The sequence below is a fragment of the Pavona decussata genome, unplaced genomic scaffold, assembly GCF_977016875.1.
Source record: "Pavona decussata unplaced genomic scaffold, jaPavDecu1.1 SCAFFOLD_339, whole genome shotgun sequence".
Lineage (NCBI taxonomy): Eukaryota > Metazoa > Cnidaria > Anthozoa > Scleractinia > Agariciidae > Pavona > Pavona decussata.
In genome coordinates, this window is record NW_028145727.1 from 386,699 (window position 1) to 396,144 (window position 9,446).

Below are 9,446 nucleotides of genomic sequence, written 5' to 3' on the forward strand. Positions count from 1 at the left end.
GTATTAGTATTAGTATTAGTATTAGTATTAGTATTAGTCCCTGACTCCCTGCAACACTTCACTGCGACTACTCCCCTCATGTGTGCCGTAATTTAGGCCACCAACAGTTTTCAGGTAATAAACTGTTTTTTTTCCCAGACTTCAGCTCTCTCTTGTCGACAGTGAACGCTAGTGTGGTCATGGCTCAAGGCTCCTTTGGTAAAGGCGCTTTAAGAGCCTTAGAGGCCCACAAGGCCGGCGCTTATCCGGACTAATAGCATCACTATTCAAGTGCTACTTCATCACAGGATACCCAGTATAAAGTGACTAGGATTATTGCCACTCCCCCTGGATGGGATGCTAGTTCATCACAGTATACCCAGAATGAAGTGACTAGCAGTATTACTACTCCCCCATGGAAGGGATGCTAGTTCGTCACAGGATACCCAGTATGAGGTGAGAAGCAGTATTACTATTCCTCCCAGATTGGATGCTAGTTCATCACAGTATACCCAGCATGATGCGTCTAGCAGTATTACTACTCCCCCATGGAAGGGATGCTAGTTCATCACAGGATACCCAGTATGACGTGACAAGCAGTATTACTACTCCCCCCTGGATGGGATGCTAGTTCATCACAGTAAACCCAGTGTGAGATGACTAGCAGTATTACTACTCCCCCCTGGATGGGATGCTAGTTCATCACAGTAAATCCAGTATGAAGTGACTAGCAGTATTACTACTCCCCCCTGGATGGGATGCTAGTCCATCACAGTAAACCCAGTATGAAGTGACTAGCAGTATTACTACTCCCCCCCCACCTGGATGGGATGCTAGTTCATCACAGTATACCCAGTATGAAGTGACTGGCAGTATTACTACTCCCCCCTGGATGGGATGCTAGTTCATCACAGGGTTTCTCGCTGCTGTTTGTTGCCGGTTCCCTTTATATACACTTAGCTGAAGACTGTCCTCTAGGCCACCTAACCCCACCCTTACTTTAATAACGGAGATATATGTCACAGGTTTTATTTTACATACAGACAAATCGGTGTTACAAAACACTCAGTAACAACTGCGTGAAAAGAGCGGAAAATCAAACACACCGCCATAAAGTACAACAAATTGGATAACATTGAAAGGAAGGATTACTAAACTAATCACTAAAGCAACACCTTTTCTTAACAAGAGCGAATATAACGATAACATAATGTGAATGCGTTAGGCTGCAAAGCAGGCACTTGAGTAATTCAGAGCAAGTGATCCGTTCTCGCACAAATCGCGCTTTGATAGAGAAGGACCCTCGCAGTGATATAAGTAACGAGTTACTTGAATGGATACTCCAAACAAGGCTGGACACCTTACGCCGGGTATTTTCGCAACTGAAATAATATACATATAATATAGTATACGCCTCGTACCCTGATCATTTGCTTCATGTCTTTAATCCTATTCATATCCACTACACCAACGAGGATTAGCCGACGAAAATAGTAATTTTAACTTACTGCATTTCAAAGAGTTGGTAAGGACTACAAATGACAGTTAAAAGTTTTTAAATTAGTGCTTAGGCCTAAAAAGTGTAGGCCAGTGCTTTACCGCAAAACGCTGTTCCCTGCCTAAATGGAGCTCTATTCTCTCAGTTCTCTGCATAAAAAAATGGGTTTCTGTTCTCGTCCACGTCAGGAGTTTGAGAATTAAGAATGCCACATTGTGTAAACATTATTAGGTGTCCAACCTTATTAGTAACCCGTACAATTGCACAGAAAGCCATAAAAATTAAGCCGGGATTGAACAATGTCGCTCGAACATGACTCCTAAACCGGTGCAACACTGTTTAGTTTTCAACTGGGCTATCAAGACAAAAAGAAGCTGGTCATTTTTGAGCATTTGCGAACAGCGAAGATCTTTCAGAGTTGCATGATTTCTTTCGGGCCTATCAGGACACATTTAGCTGAGTAATGAATTAACCGACGAAAATATGTCGTTTAATGTTCAGAAACCACTTTTGGCTTTCACGGTTTAAGATGTTTCGATACAGTTTTTGTGGACCATACCTCACTTTTGCAACCGGCTTTTAAGGAGTCTTCTTGGACATTGATCGACCTGTCATTCACAACAAATAACTAAATTAATGTAAATAACTGGATTGAAACTTGTCATGGTCGATTTTATGATAAAATCGGTATTGCCATAACGACGATAAAGAGCAACCCTCAAAAGTCGCTTTTAGCAATTGAAACCCTCCGATTAAACGAAGACTGCTTTAAAGACGGCCGAAACACCCTAATATGTTAAGACCCTTATCATGGAAATGATATTTCCAAACTTTAGAAGATCGATGTCAAAGTTCCTAATAGGCTAGAGTGAAACCATATTACTTTGATTAAAAGTGGGCGCCAAGAAACTTATTGAAAGCATCAAAGATTGCTTCAAAGTGTGCGCTTGCGAGAAATTCACCATCAGGGCTAGCCGTGGCACATGGTGGCAAAAACGGGATCACGTCTAACAATCACTGAGCCGCCCTGGCGTTTGTATTATTATTTTTTAAAATCTATTCCCGCGAGAAATAAAAGTAAACCTTTCTGTCTTTGTTGTTTGACCTGAGGTAGCAATTCCACGGCTGAGACAGAGTTTCTACTACACTTTTTCGGTCAATAGTACATGAAGACCGCCTCTGTTTTAATGTCGTTTTAAATGGTATTTCAGACTGTTGGAGTGCATGAAGACTTTGTCGCACATCGGGCAACTGAACGGTGTTTCTCCTGTATGAGAACGGATGTGTTCTTTGATGTAACCTTTCCTGTTAAACCTCTTCAAACAAACCCAACATTCAAAGGGCTTTTCGCCAGTGTGGATTCTCTTGTGTTGCTTAAGATGACATTTGATAGCAAAGGACTTTTCGCACTCGGAACACTTGAATGGTTTGTCGCTGGAATGCTTCAAGGCATTGTGCCTGCGAAGGACCGAAGGATGAGCAAATGCGGCACCACATAGTACACAAACGTGAGGCTTTAGCCCCATATGACTGAGTTTGTGCTTACGAAGACCAGCTAAACTTTTGTAAGCAGAGTCGCACTTATCGCATCTGTATCGCTTTTCACTGGAGTGTGTTTTCTGATGATATCTAACATCCTGTGGCCTCTTAAATTGCTTTCCACACTGTGGGCATTCGTAGGGCCTCTCAGTTGTATGTTTGAGAATGAAATGGTCTTTGAGACTTTGGTGAAGCGAGAAACACTTGCCGCATGTTAGGCACTTGTGAGGCTTTTCTTTCGTGTGAGTAACTTGATGTCGCTTTAGACTTCTATTGCTCTTGAATTTTCTCCCGCACAGTTCACAACTGAACGGCTGTTCATCAGAGTGTATAACCATATGTCGTTTCAGACTGTCAAGGATACGGAAACGTTTTGGGCAGCTATCGCAGCTGTATGGCAGTTCATTGGTGTGTATCAAGCCATGCATTTTAAGGTAGGACTTCTGGCGAAAGCACTTGCCACAATCGTTGCATTTAAACGGCTTTAAATCAGCGTGAATATCTTTATGCCTCAACAGGTTAGAGTTATTGGCAAAACTCTTGCCGCACTGGTCGCACGTATGGCTTTCTGTCGGATCGTCTGGGATTTCAATTTTTACCTTTGCTTTTTGCGCCATTCCGAGACTTGCGAGGCTTTTGTTTCGTGTGAGTACTTTGATGTTGCTTCAGACTTCTTTTAGCTTTTCTTACCTGGAGAAAATGAAAATAAATATTAGAAATGAAAACTGTGGCGCCGTCGCAGTCTAGAGGACACATGGCTGGCATGGCTGACTGAAGTCGTGACCTGTTACAGAACATGCATCACACTGTTTCATAACAAGTATGATTACAGAACGAATTGGACAACATAAAGTCCTGTTACCAATTAGTAATAACCATTACAATTTCCGAGAACAAATGGCTGTGACAAATAAACAAAGTTTTTGTTTCATTTACGAAATACGCCGATCAAACGCAATGGCGTTCGCTGTCCAATTACTTAGGCATGACGAGTAACACTGTCTTATTAATGCTAAATTAATGGTTCTTGATACCCAATCAGATTCGAGAGGTTTGTTATGGTTAAGATTATGGCTAATATTACGTGGTGTAAGATGAATTTTTGACCTCAAAATAGCCTTTCAAAATATCATTTCTCTGACATACACCACAGCAATAGATTTCTATCTGCAACTTTTTATATACACCAAGCCATAGACTATGCGTTCGTTTTGTGACAAGATGATGTCTGATCTTTACGAATTTACTAAAATGTCACTGAAGGTCTCTCAGTTATTTAAACAGTGACATATATGTAGTGGCGTGTTGCAGCGTGTGCTCGCTTTAAAGCCAAAAGTGAATTCTAAACACTCAACAGATATAACTTCCTCCTTCTCTGAAAAACAATGACTGTATGAAAAGCGTTTGCTGAGTTAAATGTGTATCGACGACCAGAAAGCGGCTTTCTTTATAAAATCCCGATTGTATACTTCTCATTCAAGTGCTGTAATTCTTATAGCAATGTCCTTTTTGATTTATAGAGTTAAAAGGAAAATTAGCAGTACTTTACGAAACCTCCGATCACTCACATGAAAGCTACTGAACAGTTTTTTCCTGTGGTTAGCTGTTTACTATGCTGTACAGGGCGGTTCTAGCTTTTGACTCTGTGAATGAAATCCTCGAGAATGACCATCCAAATGAAAGTTACTGAACAGCGCTTTCCTGTAGTGCTGTTTATTATGCTTCACAAGGCGGTTCTATCTTTTGAGTCTGTGGATGAAATCCTAAAGTGTGACCATTTAAATGAAAGCCATTGAACAGAACCTTTCTGTGGTGCTGTTTATTATGTTGTATGTTGTGCAGAGTTGATCTTATTTGTGAATCTGTGGATGTAATCCCTCGTGTGACCTTTCAAATGAGAGCTATTGACCGGTAGGACTCGTTTGAAATTATGCTGTGCTGTGTACTTGAAATGTTCGACTGTCGGCGATGAAATATCCAGAGTGTCAACATTCATGTGAACTGCGCCAATGACGGAGCCAATCTGAACTGTAATTTTATTTGACGTCGTTGCCAAGCGGTACTTTTTATTTGATGTTTTGCCAAAGAGTATTTGCTTTTTTCTCGTTTGATCTTTTCTCGGGTAACAGTTGGCAACATGAAGCTGAGGGGATGTTTGTTGAAATAATGTTTTTCTCCATAAAATGGGGTATTTCAAGAATAAAAGTTGTGTTTCGTAATTTGTTTATAATTGAATTAATCTCCATGTGAGACTAATTTGTCATCTAAGACACGAGGATTTTATCGAGCAAGCTTAATTTATGCAATTTATGCAGAATTGAATAATTTGTTATTTACGTTTGGCGTCAGCACGCCGCTTTTGTGATGCATCTTTCTGTGAAAAATCGTTTCAGAAGAACTTTCCTTCAATTAACCAACTGTCACTTTTTAATCTAATTAGAGCCATAAGTATTTTTAAAAGACTATTAAGATAACAAAGTTTAGTTGTAAACAAGCTACAGTTAAGAGCGTTCTATTTCATGATAGCAAAATATCGCAAGAACAAACCTCGAGATCAGTTCCCGATCAACAAACTCAGCCAAGATCCTGGATTTTATGGTACTCCTTTGTCTTTAAAGCATCCATTTATCTCCAACATCGCAACCAACACCGTTTGTTAGATAGGAAATGAGCGTTGGACGTAAATAACGCTGTCCTCCTTGTAAAAGGACAAGGAAATAATAGGACAATGATTTATAATACTCTTTGTGTCGAACAAAGAGCAAAGTGGGTCACATGTCATATATCACGTGTTCGCGAGTAAAATGTCGTCACGCAGCGACAAAAGCATTGTGTGACGAATGAATTTTCAACTACGAGTGTGCACTCCATCTGTAGAAACTACTAAGCACGATATATATTACGTCTGAAACGAAAATCTAATATGAAGCATCCAGATTAAGAGAAAGAATTCATGAACACCGCATGATCGTTCGAGATTAAATGTGCCGGATCGATACGAGATCAGATTTTTCTCGAAACTCAAGATTTGGCAAGACCACAGCGACATGCCTGATCTTGTACAAATCTCGTCACGCATTCTTTCCCCTCGTGGGGGAGGAATGCGTGACGAGCCCAAAGACTAGTACAGATCTGGATCAATGAAATAATTGAAAAATTGTAAACGGTAAGACTGTTCCTTACGGCAGTAACATGGACGAAAACAAAGAAATTGGATAGATAAACGGGAAACAAACCTGTATAAAGATTGCCGCTTGGTATGAATACACGTGACGAGCAGCATTGATGACATTTCATCTCTTAATTTTAAATATAAATATTTTTAATCTTTTATTTATTTATTTTTTTATTTATTTATTTATTCATTCATTTCTTACTTATTTGTCTTCATGTTTTTCATATTTTGAAACTTAATTTTACAACGGTCCTCAAACATATCTATTCATTTTATTGTTGTAGCCTACGAAGAAAGTTTGTTTTCCAAAGCGAACTCCACCGGGCAGTCTTTATACATTTTTTTTTCCAGTTTATGTATCCAACTCTTTGTTCTTGCTTTTTTTTTTTTTTACTGCCGTCTGATCAGTGTTGCCGTCAACCTCGTTCCCAGGGTCTCTACTCTTCACGTGGGAACGAGGTTGTGTTGCCGTCTATAATTTAGCTTTTCTTTCTCATTTCAGCAGCAATCGTTTAGCATTCCATGAATATTCCATAAAAGGTCTAAACACAAAAGTAGAAATTAACGTAAGAATAGATAAAAAGAAAGATGTATTGTTGACTCAAATTCTGCAAGGCCGATCGGACTACGTAGAAAACTTAACACGACAGCGACATGATAGAGACCAAACCGAGAATCAACAGAATGCGGCAACCGTGGACAGCTGTTCCGAGCTGGTTGGCTCTCGTCAGCACGGTGTAGCACAGCAAAAAGTAGAACAACCAACGCGAGTCGAGTGGTCTACCAAATGCACGTGGGAACTGACAAATGTCATGTCGCAGTCGCAATAAGTTAAATGAGAAAGCAAAACTTTCCTTCACAGGTACATGGCCAAACCATGTTAAAAAGAAGTACAGCATATTGAATCTAAAAAGAGCTACGGTCCAAAACATTAAAAGCACACAATAAGCAAGGAACTGCACAACAAAAATGCTGCAAGTATACGCAGGATCTGTAAAAGATCTAATCAGCCAAAAATATAAATTACTCTACAGCTAAAAGTAGAACAACCAAAGCGAGTCGAGTGGTCTACCAAATGCACGTGGTAGTGATTTCGGATGGGCCCAAATTCAGACATCCGTCCACGTCAACCTAGCGCGTGACTACGAACAATGAACAAAAGAACTGAAATATCCTGTCGCTGTCGCTGTATTGTTGTATTTCATTTCTTTGTCGATGTATCGAGAAGCCGGCCCCGGAGATCGATATAACTTTGCTAGCTCGTAGATGGATCCGAGGCCTACTGGCTTATTTGGGAGGCCTACGTCACACTGCAAACCTGGAAATACTCGCGCAACTGATAGGAACTTTACTCGCACAAGGAACTATTTTCACCACGCCATTGCAAGTTTTTGATCTGTATTAAAAAAACTTGCAACGCATTGCCGCAACAAAAGGCTAGCTGTATTTATCAGCGGCGCAATTTTGCGGTTAAAATTGTCGTTAAAGATTTTAATACATCATACATCTGGCTTCGATAATGAGCCCAATAGCGGCGATGGAGCAGGGTCAATCGGCATAACATCGAGTGATCTGGTAGTCAATAAACGTTTTCGAATTCGAAGGTTTTCATCTGTCCGGATACCTATTGGCTGCAATTGGAAAGGGAAAATAAAGGGTCCTTCTTATTATCTCTTACAATTGGTCAAAATGCGTCACGTGACGAAATACACCCCTTCACTTGTACTGATAAGTAAAGGTTTGGTTATACATAGACAAGTAAAGATAAACGATAAAAAGGAACAACGTTTCGGGGTCGTCATGACGCCATTATCAAGTTCGAAGTGACAGAAATAGTTGAAGTCAATGTCAGAAATAGTTCACCAAAAAAAATTAACATAATGTCTGAATATATAATGTCACGTAAATAGTTTAGCTTGAATTGAGTCCGATTGGATATTGAGAGATGGTGTTAACTCTCTAATTAGCAACATTTCGTAAACTAAGCAATCGAACTTATTCATGCACTTCTTAAGGACAGAAAATTTTCTGTCAAGGTCTTTGGGGACATTACGGTGTTCATTAAGAAGGTGCTTGCCAATGGAAGAAGATTGGTATTTATGCTCGACCACGCGCTGGTGTAAATGCCGAAGTGTAAACCCTACATAACTTGCATCACACAAGTCACATTGATATTTATAAACAACACAATTCTGATTTACAATAGATGGTTTTCTCTTCTCTCTTTCTCTCAAGAGGTACGTCGACGATACTCTGACAATAATGCCGGACACAAAATCAGCGGCTAATTTTCTCCAGGTTCTTAACAATTGCCACACATCTGTGAAGTTCACCATGGAAACAGAGGTTAATGGTCTGCTACCCTTTCTTGGAATGCAGCTCCTTAACAGAGCTCCCCAAATTGAGACCAAGGTCTACATAAAACCTACTAACACGAGTCTTTTGCTTCACTACCAAAGTCACGTCGATATGCGCTATAAACGAGGGCTTTTGAGAACCATGCTTGATCGTGCGTATCGCTTATCATCGTGTTGGTCGTACTTCTCTGAAGAATGTGACCGTTTGAAAGCTGTGTTCATCCGGTTGAAATACCCACAACAACTTATCAACACCACCGTTAGGAGTTTTGTAGCCTCTAAGGCTGAAGGCGCTCAACCAATACCTGCCCCAAGAGACAGTCCAACTGTCCGAATAGTCCTGCCTTTCAAAGATCAGGCTTCTGCTGACCTGGTACACAAACAGCTCAAAGATCTTAGCCAGAAGATTGACACAGTCATCCAACCGATTTTTGTTGGTAACAAAATCCAACAAGAACTAAAGATAAAGGAGAGAAAACCATCTATTGTAAATCAGAATTGTGTTGTTTATAAATATCAATGTGACTTGTGTGATGCAAGTTATGTAGGGTTTACACTTCGGCATTTACACCAGCGCGTGGTCGAGCATAAATACCAATCTTCTTCCATTGGCAAGCACCTTCTTAATAAACACCGTAATGTCCCCAAAGACCTTGACAGAAATTTTTCTGTCCTTAAGAAGTGCATGAATAAGTTCGATTGCTTAGTTTACGAAATGTTGCTAATTAGAGAGTTAACACCATCTCTCAATATCCAATCGGACTCAATTCAAGCTAAACTATTTACGTGACATTATATATTCAGACATTATGTTAATTTTTTTTGGTGAACTATTTCTGACATTGACTTCAACTATTTCTGTCACTTCGAACTTGATAATGGCGTCATGACGACCCCG

The 9,446-nt window shown here is 40.0% G+C and overlaps 2 protein-coding genes across 2 annotated transcripts; one reads left to right on the forward strand and one right to left on the reverse strand.

Moving 5' to 3' along the window:
* Nucleotides 1-998: 998 nt before the first annotated feature.
* Nucleotides 999-5,758, reverse strand: LOC146453279 (uncharacterized). The gene is made up of 2 exons (XM_085096780.1): nucleotides 5,564-5,758; nucleotides 999-3,706 (listed from the first exon to the last, which is right to left on the reverse strand). The coding sequence occupies exon 2, from the start codon at nucleotides 3,631-3,633 to the stop codon at nucleotides 2,662-2,664; it is 972 nt and encodes a 323-aa protein (XP_084952906.1). The 5' UTR covers nucleotides 3,634-3,706; nucleotides 5,564-5,758; the 3' UTR covers nucleotides 999-2,661.
* A 2,671-nt stretch (nucleotides 5,759-8,429) lies between these two features.
* Nucleotides 8,430-9,446, forward strand: LOC146453280 (uncharacterized). The gene has a single exon (XM_085096788.1). It carries the CDS (start codon nucleotides 8,454-8,456, stop codon nucleotides 9,336-9,338), a length of 885 nt encoding a protein of 294 aa, XP_084952914.1. The 5' UTR covers nucleotides 8,430-8,453; the 3' UTR covers nucleotides 9,339-9,446.